General features: G+C 39.7%; 2 protein-coding genes across 10 annotated transcripts in view; one reads left to right on the top strand and one right to left on the bottom strand.

Annotated features, from left to right (window-relative positions):
* The first annotated feature begins 376 nt into the window (after window positions 1–376).
* On the top strand, window positions 377–5,577 carry prss35 (serine protease 35). Of its 2 annotated transcripts, none has more exons than XM_047357031.1 (2): window positions 377–597; window positions 3,162–5,577. In XM_047357031.1, exons 1-2 carry the CDS (start codon window positions 572–574, stop codon window positions 4,453–4,455), a joined length of 1,320 nt encoding a protein of 439 aa, XP_047212987.1. In that variant the 5' UTR covers window positions 377–571; the 3' UTR covers window positions 4,456–5,577. The 2 variants fall into 2 exon arrangements, with proteins under 2 accessions (XP_047212987.1, XP_047212995.1); XM_047357039.1 differs by lacking the exon at window positions 377–597 and adding an exon at window positions 1,274–1,421.
* A 411-nt stretch (window positions 5,578–5,988) lies between these two features.
* The window catches only part of snap91a (synaptosome associated protein 91a), a 67,018-nt gene continuing 59,037 nt past the window's right edge, over window positions 5,989–13,969 (bottom strand). For 5 of the 8 annotated variants that reach the window (XM_047356956.1, XM_047356991.1, XM_047357009.1 and 2 more), the window contains 6 exons: window positions 13,074–13,271; window positions 12,960–12,978; window positions 12,699–12,789; window positions 11,408–11,542; window positions 9,452–9,553; window positions 5,989–8,944 (listed from right to left, as the gene is read on the bottom strand). In XM_047356956.1, coding sequence (XP_047212912.1) covers window positions 9,473–9,553; window positions 11,408–11,542; window positions 12,699–12,789; window positions 12,960–12,978; window positions 13,074–13,271 — 524 coding nt within the window. In that variant the 3' untranslated portion in view covers window positions 5,989–8,944; window positions 9,452–9,472. Of the gene's footprint in view, window positions 8,966–9,451; window positions 9,554–11,407; window positions 11,543–11,747; window positions 11,844–12,698; window positions 12,790–12,959; window positions 12,979–13,073; window positions 13,272–13,969 lie in introns of all 8 variants that reach the window. The other 3 variants (XM_047357017.1, XM_047356965.1, XM_047356982.1) reach the window with 3 other exon arrangements.

Raw genomic sequence — 13,969 nt, 5'->3', positions numbered from 1 at the left:
TTCTGAATAACATTCATCAAACTGTTGAGAATAAGAACTGTTTTTTTTATCATCCCCCAAGGGATGAGGACCCGCTAGCGATCGGACAGTTGTAGGTTCGATTCCAGCTTTCTCCTGTAACATGTCGACGTGTATGAATCTGTAAGAGCCGCTCTTATAAACGATTAAACCTGCCTGAGTTGCAGCCTGCAACAGGACTGCCTGAGAAACCACCAGCCTCACTCTCAGTGCACTGGTTTGGTTCGGCCCAAATCTCTTGCCCCACCCATCAGTGAAAAACTTTTGTCACGGGGCGAAAAAAAAGTTCCTATCATATTTTCTTTTCTCCCCCATCTCCTCATCCCTCTCTCAGCCCTCCCTCCCTCCCTCCCTCCTCAGCATCAAGTGCAGCCTGAGCAGAGCGTTCCGGCTGCGACTTTCCTCTCAGACTCTGAAGGAGCAATGAGGAGCATGCAGCCGTGGCCCTGCTGATGACAGCACGTCTTGGGGATGCAGTGACAGCTGTTTGTTTCCCAGCTGGATCATATTTGTGTATATCCGAGGACAACCAACAATACAGTGCCTACCTGGCATGACCCATCAATCGGATGCGAGCAGGTAGGGACGCATGGAGTCTGCTGCTTATGACGGCTCCCGACAGAACAAAGGATTGCAGAGGTTTCAGAAAAAAAACAACTTTTAACTTACTGCTAAATTTTTGTTTATAATAAAATGCAAATTTTTTTTATTTCTATAGTATAAAGAGTGTGCACTATTCCAGATTTTCACTTTAAATCACATTTTATCATCTGGAGAGTTAAAGCACCTTTATGTTGGATGCAAATGTTGGAATAACAGGCATACATCTTAATGGTGCAGATATGGATCTACAGATGTCCGAAGAATATTCTGCAAAATATTACATGTAATTGGTTATTATTTACATGATAATATTGAAATTAATCACAAAATAACTTTATTCAAAAAGACTTGGGTAAATAGACAACAAATCTTTTTTTTTTTTTTTAATCTGGCAAATATTTATTTTTCTTCTACAGTCTTACCCTGGTGAAAAAAGTAAAGTTGGGAAATGTGTCGAAATGGATTATTTATCACCCCTTTTACAAAAAACGTGTGAGCTTAACCAAAGACCTGGACATATAAAATTGAGCCTTAGAGTGCCTCCTCTCGGCCACTTTGCTTCCGGCACTTTCCTTCCACTAAAAGATAAAGAGGGCACAGCCTCGTCTTCCTCTTTAGCTGACTGCAGTGGAAAACAGTTCAGTGGAGATCAGTGGTTTCGAAGACCAAAAAGTCATCATGGCAGCGTATCAGTTTCCACTCCACACTGATTATTGGGGTGGCTCTCTCCTGGTTTTTTGTGTTACGTCTGAGTCTGGCATAGCAGGAGTGTGACGCTGAGCAGAAAGCAGAAACTAAAGGTCATTTTTGCTATTTCATTTATGGAAAGTGTTTTACAGCTCTTTGTGGCCATGTATTTTATTATCCGTCTGTTGTATGCTTGTTAGATTTTAGCCGCTGGCTGTGTTTTATAGGAGGTTGTGGGGTGGACTCAAGCCTCAAAAATGTCGCGATTGCAGTCACAGTCAGTTGGAGATGTTGGAGTTGCTGCAGAATAAACATAAAACTCTTTGGAAAATCTTTGTAAAAAAGGTGAAGTACATCTTGAATATTTGCAGTTGTTTGGAGCCTGCCTAAGGTATAGACAAACTCCCTGGCTGCTTAGGGCCACCATTCTGGTCTGGTGGGCACCAGGAGAACTTGAATTGATACAGAACAAGTTTACAGATGCACCAGTTGTAAACACACTAAAGACAATTATAATACAAGTCATATTTTAAATACTAATTTAATAATTTCTGCTGCCTTTATCTGAGTTCGGGTCACATTTTATGTACACTGAAAGTGTCAGGGGCCGCCATGCCAAGGTATTGCTTGAAAATGCTTGAATGATCCGCAGGTGGTGATGGAGGTAAAAAGGAATAAGGAATAAGGGGAATAAGGAAATTCCTCTGGGAGCTTTCCTTTTTGAGTGCACAATCATCTAGATGAAATTGAATTCATTTTCATGTTTTCCCCTTAAATGTTTGTCTTGAACTGACTTGTTGCACAGACAGAGGGATTCACTTTTAATTGGTCTACAAACTATTAACTAAAGCTGTAAATCCTCCTTCATCCTTGAGATTTTCTTTTCTACAGTTGGAAATCTTCAGAATGACCACTGCCACAGCCTTGCTGCTGAATTTCATTTCTGCTACTTTTTAGTTTAGTGATCATCTGTTGAATCAATTACAACACACCCAATTTAATACATATAAGTGGATTCAGGGAAAGTTAACACTCATGGGGAAGAGGCAGACGCCATCAGTCTTTGTAGTCTCTGTGTTTGTTGCCATTTGTGTGCATGGATGGAGCATTGTGAAGCTCAGGAAACCAGATATGGTCATTACTGAAGGAGAATTTTAACCGTTGTGCCAAACCTCTAAGTCAATGTCTCAGCTAATTTAGAGAGTCCATATCCAATTTCTGGGTGCCCACTGACTCCAGCTATAGATTCAAAGAGCAGAAGTTTTCTTTTAACCACACAGCTAATGCATCAACTCTGGAGTTAAGAAGGTAGTAGAAGTTCAGGAAAATATAAAACTAAATGCTACTGACTTATATAAATAACAGCACCAACTACCTCAGATAGCTTAAACACATTTCAACATTTCAAGTGTGATCCACACCCCTGACCTGCTCTGAACGTTTCCTTTGACCATTAGAGTTGTACTGCCTCCCTGTGGTTATAAATGGAATTGGCTGTTTTTCTTTTTTAACCATCATCAGAAATCCAAGAGAAGAAATTTTATCTATCTATCTATCTATCTATCTATCTATCTATCTATCTATCTATCTATCTATCTATCTATCTATCTATCTATCTATCTATCTATCTATCTATCTATCTATCTATCTATCTATCTATCTATCTATCTATCTATCTATCTATCTATCTATCTATCTATCTATCTATCTATATATATGTCTGTGTGTTGTAGGGACCCCAAGTCCTTTGCTCAAAAGTTAGCTCTTGTTGGTAGCTGTGACTGTCACTTAAAATGAAATATATTTAAATCACCCACCATTAATGTTTTTATTTTTGGTTCTTTACATTTCAGAGCCAGGCCCAACGTAAATATGGGCCCCATACCACTTTACATCCTGCTCCTAGTGACAGTGCTGACCGTGGTGGTGGCTGTAACTACTGAGGAGAGCAGAGTTGATGACCAGTACAGCTGGCCCCAATGGAAGGTGCCACTGGTAAGGAAACGACGCACTGTGCCCCTCAGCAGCCCCAACTTCTCAGCTCATCCTCAACAGGAGCTGAGTGGCACCTGCGGAATCGAGTGCCAGCGCCGCCTTCCCTCACCTTCCCTGAATGATTTGGAGCAGTTCCTGTCCTACGAGACAGTCTATGAGAACGGCACACGCACGTATACCTCCATTTCTGTGCACGGCCTCAATGAAGTGACTATGTGGTCCAAAAACACCTCTTCCAGCTCTCGTCACAAACGGGAGCTGTATGGCACAGATACTCGCTTCACCATCGCTGATAAGCAGTACTCCACCAAATATCCCTTCTCCACCTCGGTGAAAATCTCTACAGGGTGCTCTGGGGTTCTGGTGTCACCCAAACATGTGCTGACAGCTGCACACTGCATCCACGATGGAAAGGATTACCTAGATGGAGTTCAGAAGCTACGTGTTGGCATTCTGAAGGAGAAGAGCAGAAGAGGAAAAGGAGGCAAAGGAAGAGGAGGGAACGAAAAGGGCAAAAGAAGAAAGGGGGGCAAAGGTAAAGAGGAAGCTCTAGAAAAAGAGGAAAATGTTGGGAAAGGGGACAGCAAAGGAAGAGGAAAAGGCAAGAAGATCCGGATTCGTCGAAGTGTTGACTCTGGGAAACCTTCATTCAAGTGGACCAGAGTCAAACAGACCCAGATTCCTAAGGGTTGGTTTAAAGGTGTGTCAAATGGCCTGACTGCAGATTATGACTACGCTGTTCTCGAGCTGAAGAGAGCCCCAAAAGTAAATTACATGGATATTGGTGTTATCCCCTCCATCAAGAAGCTCCCTGCTGGTAGGATCCACTTCTCTGGCTTTGACGATGACCGACCTGGTAATTTGGTGTACCGGTTCTGCTCCGTGTCTGAGGAATCCAAAGACTTGTTGTATCAGTACTGCGATGCCAAACCCGGCTCCAGCGGTTCAGGTGTGTACATCCGGCTCAAAGAACCAGGCAAGAAGAAGTGGAAGAGGAAGATCATTGGGGTTTTTTCTGGTCACCAGTGGGTGGATGTTAATGGGGACGGGATGCAGCAGGATTACAACGTAGCTGTGAGGATAACACCCCTCAAGTATGCTCAGATCTGCTACTGGGTCCATGGGGACTCAAGCGAGTGTCAGGTAGCCTAAAACAACACAGAAACTCCCCCCTTTCTGCTTCTTATCCACCATCTCTCACCCTAGTCTCACTTTACAGACTTCACCTACCTTTACACATCACCTGGTCTCACCAGGTAGAAGCTAGGAAACTGCTTCTTCTTCCCCTTCCTCTCGTTTACCTTATGTGCCTCCTTATGACTCAGCTTCACTGAATCAAGCGATGAGGTGAAAACAATAGGAACTCGTGTATCAAGAAGAACTCTGGCTTGTCAGTTGACTTTTTTATTTATTTGTTAAAATTATATTTGGGAATTTTTTTTTATTTTTATTTACTCTGCAATAAAAACTGCAATAAACTCTGCAGTTTCTGCTTTGACAATTTAAAATGAAGTGATCTCCAATGTCACAGTATAATGAATGGAACACAGTATGAACCATTTATATACCTGCAAGGTATTGTTATAGAAGACAAAATATTTCACCGCTGTAAGTATAAAATGTAAGCAATGCCAATAACAAGAGATCCAAAAACCGACTTATATAATTTAATTGAACAAATAGAACTGTATGAAGTTTTGGAGAAAACAAAAAGAACCAATAAGCTGGTATTTTGATTTGTGTATATCTCGAAGCTTGTATTAGTTTTATTTTTGCATCTATCTTTAAAAGAAAAATGTTCTCCTTTTAGATGCTTTATATGACATGTTTTTTTTTGCCTTTTGTATGATCTGTGTCTCATCCTCTTTCATCTATTTTTGCAATACAGTGAAATGTGGTTTCATTGTTGTGCACATATCTATAACAGAGAATGATGTGGTGCTAATTTATGGGACTGTAACCTTTTTGTTTTCTATTCGGGATGATTTTTTAGAAAATATTTTGGTGGCCTAGTACTGTAACTTTAAACTTGAGGTGGGGCTACATATCTGTGTTACATTAAGACTGAACCATTCAACAATTTACTTGAGCTGTTTTTAAGAGATTGTTTTTAAATCCACATTGTTTTTATATAGTTTAAAATGAAATGTAATATCTTTCTGTTGCTCCTGTTGCTTTTACTCCAAAACAATGCAAAACTATCCTTTCAAATACCAAATATCTGCAAATAATTACTAGCATTGAATTCTACAAACCATTAAACCAAGATACCTATTTGCTTGTGTGTGTCTATGTGATGAAAACAAATTGTCCAGGATCACCTAGACCTAGAAAAATGTGCTCCTTAATAACTGTAAATGGTTTTGGAATATATTAAATGCAAGTTTCAAGTGGAAGAATCTCAACCAAATGTTAAACACGATGGTGGAAGTGTTATGGTTAGGGGATGCAACACTGTTTCAGGTACTCAGCTCTATATTAGGTTATGTAAATATGTAACTGGAACTGGACTTTCACAATTTTTGGGAAAAAACTTTTGTAAAAAGAAGAAATATCAGGTTATTTCCTCAAAAACAAATAAGATTTGAATGAAGAGTAAGACAGACTGGTCACAAAAAGAATTGTAACAATCCAGTAAAAGTGGGTGGATAAGTGGAACAAAATCGAACAAGAACTTCTTTGTGCTAGCTTGTTAGTAGCCTCTGACACAAAGGATTTCATCCATTTATTCCACAGAACAATAATACATCTCTTGACATTTTGTTAAACATAATTAGATTACTAATAGTGTGGTTTGTCATAAGTACTTTTAACAGTAGTGGATTCGTTACAGAAAATGTAAAAAATGAGAAGAGATTACACATTTCTGTGTTTTACAGTTTAGTAAATGTATGACATAGTGTTGATTACAAGGAGTTTGTGGTTATTAAAGCAGGTGTTCCTGTTTCAAGTCACTAATCAAAACAGGGTGGATATGTATTCTGCTGTAGAGGGCGAGAAAAGTAAGAGCAGTTCAATCCTTCATCCAATTTATTGCATCTTAAGGGGCTTACATGCACTGGGAAGGGCCATTGTAAATAAAATAAATTTACAACTAAAGAAAATGCAATTCTAATAATACAGTCATGAAAAAATGTTAATATTCTCCCATGGTTTACCCTGACTCTCACAACCAATCCACAAATTTGACTGAGAACGAACACAGACGAAGATTTATCACTTTCTGTAGTTTACAGCACAGAAGAGGAGACTGGCATTAAATTATGACCAAATGTATGGTTACACTCAAAACGAGGTGATCCTACTGAAAGGGTCAATCCATTTCAGTAAGTGGCTAGAAGGTTCCACTATGAATTTCTCCATACATTACTTCAAACATGGCCACACAGGGCTGCAGAGGCTCCACTGACAACAAGCCAAATGTTAGCAACTAACAAATGAGTCAAACACAAGGCTCAGAGATACACTACATGTGAGTTTTGCTTTAGTAAGCACTATGGTGTTTGTGATTCACGGTTCTGCAGAAGCAGGCTATGTGTGCACACCTGGAAGTTAAAGGTACAGTGTGGTGTTTTGGCTGCTAGTAGCTTCAAGGAGAATTGTTTAGGGAAAAAGCCTTCATGTTGCTTGTAAATAATGTCAGCTTTCAAGTTTCCTGATGAGGCAAACACATTTAGTGTGTTTTGGTTGCAGTCATGAATGCACATGGAGCATCCTTTGATCAGAAATACTGAGTGGAAAAAGAATTTGCTTTGCTTAGAGGAAAAACACTACAGTGTACCTTTAAACTGCTGATGTAATTTTATCTTTCTCTTTTCTCATTAAAGTGAAATGAGTCACTAAACTTTATTCTCTCGCCCAATCACCTAGGCCTGAGCTGATAACCGGTCCCAGGGTATACCAAAGCTGCACGAGGCAGGAGAAAGCGTTGGAGTGACCGGGTATTTCTCAGTTTGTATAGAGTAAGAAAGTACTGCCCCTCCTCAACATGTTGCTGCACACTGTTGCTAAGTAATAGTTCCAATTGGGAAAATTGGGGGCAGTCATGGTTCTTGGTTTGAAAACTAAGAACCACTTATCACCCTTATTAGTGTTGTTTGCAAGACTTGCGTGGCATATAGGCCTACTAACCAGCTTGTTATACGTCTGTTACTGTATAAATCGATGAACAATAAAAAAAGATACAATTATGTGCAATAAGGACTCAAGATCTGCCACTAAAATAACGGGTAGACATTCTATACTTTTGCTTAAATGCATACACCAAAATCAAGATGGCAATTAATAAATGTTAATGGTAATTTTAGAATGGCAATAACAAATACATTATATTATTTCAGCAGTGGTAGGATCAATAGTTATCTGTTTCAAATAAAAGCATTTACAACATGTTACGTACGTAAGGTAGAACCTTCAGAAAATACAGTGGCACTGTTGTATTTTAACTCAGGGTTATCATACTGTCAGAATCTCATACCGGCCCATGCCAGTACCAGACTAATGAGTCTCCTGCTGAGCTGAAATAAAGTCATCGTAATTATGATAATCATCATGAGTGACATCAGGTTGTATTAATCTGACTCATCTGAGCATGGTGTTTGCCATGGAAATCATAAAAATGACTAAATAGACTTCTACGATTGACCACAAGAGACTAAGTCAACAACTGTTAACAGTTCTACTGAAAGAAAGTTCAAACACACCTCTAAGAAGAATAAAATGTTATTTTCTGGAAGTAAATAAAGTTCCAAGATATGTTCTCTAACAGAAAGGTGTGCAGATACCCACAGCAGTCTGGAGAATTATTCTAATGACACAAAATGGATGCTGTACATGGTATACAACCAAAGAAAATAATAATAAAAAAAAAACATAGAAAATTAGGCCACAAGGAAAAAGAAAGAAAGAAAAAGGACCACTTGTTGTTTTTATGACTGAAAAGCCCACCAAGGCTGTTCTAAATATACAGTATATTAATCTTTTAGTGGTGGTCTTACTCGTTTCAGATCATTCCAAAGAGGACGGCAAATAGAAGGATACTTACACTACTTCTTATGATTTCATGTTTGATTCACTTTTGAGATTCTCTTCATCAAACATACAATAAAGACGTTATCCTCACCAAAGAAACCTATGTACATCAAAGAGGACCTTCATGTAAACATCACGCATACTATGTCTCTCAAAAATCTACTGGGGTTTTGTTTACCGAACTCATCCAATCAACATAGAAACACAGAAGAGCTCCTCCCCCCTCAATAAGGAGGCGGAGACACGGATGGAATGTGGGCGGGGCTTAGGACACCAAAGCACATCAATCATTCAACTCAGCACAATAAATAAATCTAAACACATATTTCTTCACTTCCTCTCACATACCTTCCTGAAACTTTTTTTTCTGTCAGGATTTTTCATCATTTTGTTTAGACAATAAAATTAGTACATCGACATAAGCACAAGCTTGGGATCTTTTTTTCTTTTATATTTGAATATAATCCATTATGGTTCACTTTCACAGTTTGTGCTACAACATCACACAGGAGAAGTAGGGTTATGGACGGGTGAGGCGGAGAAAAAGAGTAACTGAACATTGCTGGCATCTGGAGATGTTGACAGACACCAGGTAAACGTTGAGAAGGCTCTGATCCAGAAAGGAAAGCAGCAGGGAGACAGGAAAAACAGAACATTTGACGTTAGACCTATTCGCCTTTTTGTTTTCAATAAGGTATTGGTTATTAGCAAATACCTGACACATGCTTTGTTTTATCTTGTTTTTCAGGAATACTGATGCTGTGTGTACACTACAGACTAACTAATGGAGAGTAGGAGATAAAGGGGCTCTTAAATCACATTAATGAGTATGTAATAACCACTTAATTCTCTTTTTTTTTTCTAAAATAGCAATCATTTGTAGTGCTTTGTTTAAATGTGTGTTGTCTAAAAATGACACAATGATTGTTTAGCTAAACACAAGGCATGGTGAACCAGAAGTGTTTAAGGTCCTCTGCTCAGAGTGCCAGCACCACCTTCTGGTGGTGTATGTCACCATAAAAGAATGAACGATGAAGCCTTGCCAACTAGTGGCTTATAACTATTTTCTTCAAATTAAAACTTCTTGTACTCATAGCATAGAAAAATAAAAACAAACATTTTTATGCCTGGCTGGGGTTTACAAGAAGTCCTTGAGGTTGAGGTCTGCCAGAGGATCCTTGGGTTTCTTGGGGCTCTGATTTGCAGGTCCTGAAGAAAGCTGAGAAAACACGCAAAGTAGATCCTTTAAAGCATGAGATTTTTAGCAAGATAAACAACAAAATAAGCATTATTGGCATTCTAAGGAGTAGCTGTATAAATTCCATTTACATAATTTGAGTCCCGACATTGTGCTTCCTTGCCAAAGCATTCATAAACCTTGAACCTTTAAACATTTGGCCAGGTTACAACTCCAAACCATGTATTTCATTAGGATTTTATGTTGCAGACCAACAAAAAGTAGCAAAAAATTGTAAAAACAAATTTCAAAGGGTGCATGGATTTTAAAACTTTTTAAATTTTAAACAAAAAATGTAAAAAGTGTGGTTTGCATTAAATTCCACCCCCGAGTTAATATTTTGTGCAGCTGAAAGCCAGTAAGTCAGTCAGTCAGTCAGTCATTTTCTACCGCTTATTCCATAGTGGGTCGCGGGGGAGCTGGTGTCTATCTCCAGCAGTCTACGGGCGAGAGGCGGGGCACACCCTGGACAGGCCGCCAGTCCATCACAGGGCGCAGCTGAAAGTCTTTTCAGGTATTTATCTAGCACCACTGCAGATATAGTGGCTGAAAGATTTTTTTAAGTATTGTTTGTAAGATATCACAAGCTCAGTTAGATTGAATGAAAATCATCTATGTACATCAATTTTCAAACTCTGCCACAAATTCTTAACAGAATTTTAGTGAATTTTAGGTCTGGACTTTGACCGGGCTATTGTAATGTTTAGATTTTTTTGTCCCCTTCTCAGAAAATTAAACTCTTATATAGATTAATTACACATACAGTGAAATATTTCAAGCCTTTTTTTCTCATTTTAATGATTATGGCTTACAAATAACGAAAATCCATAAGTGTCTTTTGAAAATTACAACATGTGGTTCTGCTGAGGCGTAATAGAAGCCCAGGTTGCTTTGTTAGTGGCCTTCTGTTCACCTGCACTCTTCTGGACATCTGTCAAGTCAGCAGTCTTCCCCATGATAGTGTAGCCTGCTGACAGTCTGAGAGACCTTTTAGAGGCTCAAAAAACCTTTTCCGGCACACACCTAAACACCCAGCCCTGCACCGGTGGGCAGAGATACTAGTCACTGGCAGGGAGTGTGACAGGGGGGTAAGGTCTCATATTTGAGAGGGGGCACCCCAAATCGGTCTAGGTCTTGGGGTTTCAGTCCAGGTACTGATACCCCAATCACTACCTGGGAGGTGATCCCCTTCATTCCGTGGTAGACAGGAAGACTGTCTGAGCCCGGCCCAGACCCGACCACCCGCCCCAACCTCAGCCAACAACTACCCCCGTCCCCATCCTGAGGCGGGGCCACAGAAAAACTAAGAAAAAAGGATGGTCCACCCGGTCCAAACGAGCTAGCCAACCAGAGCCCCCCAGAACGAGAGAGTCCCAACCCCCCCAATGAATTCCAATCTCTTTGGAATTTGGCTTTGTTTTTTTTTACACTGCCACCAAACAACCTAAAAATAGGTCAGTAGCCAATTATTCGCTACAAAATAGTGATAAAGTGCTACATCTGTATGTAAGCCTAGAAGTTCATTTGGCCAAGGGATGTTCTTCGACATGTTTTGCTGTGCTACAGGTGGACTTAAATGACTGATTTACATGACTTTTTAAGGCAGCTGATTGCACGATTTTCTTTAGGGTGTCGGTATTAAGGAGGGAGGAAACAAAAGCAGATTTTTTGTAAACTATTTTTTTTATCCTGTAATTTCTACCTTACCATTACCGCAAAACTTTGTGTTAGTTTATCACATCAAATGTGTTAATTGTTGTACCATGACAAAACGTTCATGGGTATGAATAGCTTTGTAAGGCATTGTAAAATTTTCCATTGTGTTTGATGGGTTACCGGTGCTCCTGGTGCAGTCGATCCGGGTGTAGCTCCAGCAACCCCTGTGAACGTAGGTCTCATCATGGGCTGTGCCATCATAGGCTGGCTCATCATGGGCTGTATAATTGGAACTCCTGGCCCTCCAGTAGGGGGCTGTTGGGAAAATAATTTAGATCAAGAATCATTATTTACCAGCAAGCAGTACCCCAAGTCCTTAGTATTTGACATGAGTAATTTACAAATATACGTATGTAACAGTGACTCTAGAGTAGCTCTTAGAAAGACGCAACAAGTAAATTGTTAACAGTGATTCAGTCAGCTAACAATCCTGAATTTTCTTTTCAAATTCTCTAAATACAAACAGAAACATGCCAAAGCCAGGCTGTGTGCTCATTGTTGGCACCATAGTCGCAGCAGGTGGAGCTGCTCCTGGTGCACCAGGGGCAACAGCGGCCTAAACATGCAGACAGATATTCAGTTCTTAAAACATTTGGGTCAAATCCTCCAGTTGTGTAATTACTGAACAACAAGGTGCAGCTCAATAAATTTGAAAATCATCAAAAATTGTATTTATTTTAGTAATTCAACTCAAGAAGTAAAAGCCATATTATGTAGCTTCATTACACACAGAGTGATCCATTTCAAGCGTTCATTTCTGTTGTGAGGTCCAATCATGGATTACAACATTTAAAGGCCAGTTTGATATTTTAAGGAATTTTCTAAATAAATCACTGTAACCTACTTCCAGCACAGCCAGGAAAAGAAGGAGAGCGGACTTACCGTGACATCACTGTTTGAATAAAAACCCAGACCTCTTTCCATGCGGATTCCCATGGGAACCGGACAGGAGAGGCACCAAACAAGCGTATGTCTCTTTGCTGGCAAGCAGACATAACTCTTCAAACTGGATCCAAGAGTGTCATATGATCATATGCAACAAAGTAAAGTAATGATTTGCAGTTTGAGTATCCAACCGCTAACGGCTAAGAACACGTCCTCGCCCACGTTATGAGCCAGCTACATATCATTTCCCAGAAAGGTTGTTAGTTTCCAATCTAGGAAATAATATTTCCCTAAATATTATTTCACTAAACGTCACAATTTCACAGAAATAAAAACTTGACATATATCACTCTGTGTAATGACAATACAGTATATGAGTTTAATTTTTAACTTTTCAATTATATATATCATTGCATTGTTATTATTTGTTATAGCCTTCCAACAGCTGCTTAATTTTAGAGTATGTGGGGCTTAAAAACATGTTTTGCAATTGACTGTATTCTAATTCTGCAGTTGCAGTTCTCACCATGGGGGCTCCTGGAGTACCCCAGCTTGTGGGAGCTACCTGTGGCATCCAGTTGGCACCTCCTGTCAGCTTCTTCTCACTGAAAGGATCCCTTTAAAATATAAGATATGCTTTAAAATTTCTGTCCAGATGAGTTTGATTAGTTTGGTTTATTAAGGATAAGTCACTGAGGATGGTTATTTTACTGGTTAACCGTGTTTAACTAAGCCTTATGAAAGCATGCTTCAGTCATATAATTCACATTTTTTACCACACACTTACTTTTTCTTCACTCCAAGGTCTGAAAATATGACATAAAGAAATAATTAAATTTCAAAGCCTGCAGTAAAAAAAAAAAAGGTGATTCTTTGTGCATTAAGAGCAGTTGTAGTCTACCTCCAACCAGGTTGGCCAGTGATGAGTCCAGATCTCCTCCAATTGTTTTTGTAGGAGGTGTGGTGGCAGGAGGGACGGCTGATATGCCTCCTGCTGCGATGGGAGTTCCTATGCTGCCTGCAGTGCTTCCAGCTGTGCTGCCTCCAGTGCTCTGAGGCGTTACTGTGGGCATCAGCAAGTCGTCTAAACCACCAAACACTAGTGGAGAGGGGCAGGCATTGTGGGAAACCAGAGAAACAACGGTGATTACAGGCTTGTGACTGCATAATCTGGCTAAGGCAGGCAGAGGGCAGATTTGGGAGCAGGCAGTACGACTACGGGGGGACAATCCAGCTGTGACAGCATTTGTAGACAGCTGTGCATGGCATCCACAATGTCACAATGAACTGTGAATGTGACTGAGCATTCAAAGATAAATGACTGCAGCAACTGCAACCCCTTGGTCAGTTGCTCAGCCAGATTAGGTAGAAATATGACAGGAGATAAACACATAGGTTGTAAACCAGGTGCCATCAAGACCACCTAGGAAGAATGTTTTCTTCCCAATGAAGCACCTCACTGACACTGTACTGTACTGACATTTTACATACATGTTCATGTACTTCTGTTCAGGCAACACATAATTAGTCCAACAATAAACATAAAGCAACCTCCACCCCTACTGACATCCTAGTAAATCTGTGTAAAACATCTTAAATTAAATTAATCTATTATTGCAGCAGCATCATCTCAGAATGAAACATGTAGAATAATCCAACCTTTCATTTGATGACATTCAGTATTGAAATTCAACAAAACCCCTGGTGTTGCATTTATTACACCACTAACTGATCCTGTAAAATAAATATAACTGAATGATCATCTTTAACTTAGTAAGCCACGACTTTGTATCTCTG

This window comes from Girardinichthys multiradiatus, chromosome 3, assembly GCF_021462225.1.
Source record: "Girardinichthys multiradiatus isolate DD_20200921_A chromosome 3, DD_fGirMul_XY1, whole genome shotgun sequence".
NCBI classification, from domain to species: domain Eukaryota; kingdom Metazoa; phylum Chordata; class Actinopteri; order Cyprinodontiformes; family Goodeidae; genus Girardinichthys; species Girardinichthys multiradiatus.
Note: the sequence above shows the minus strand (reverse complement) of the source record. Positions and strands in the feature narration are given on the sequence as shown.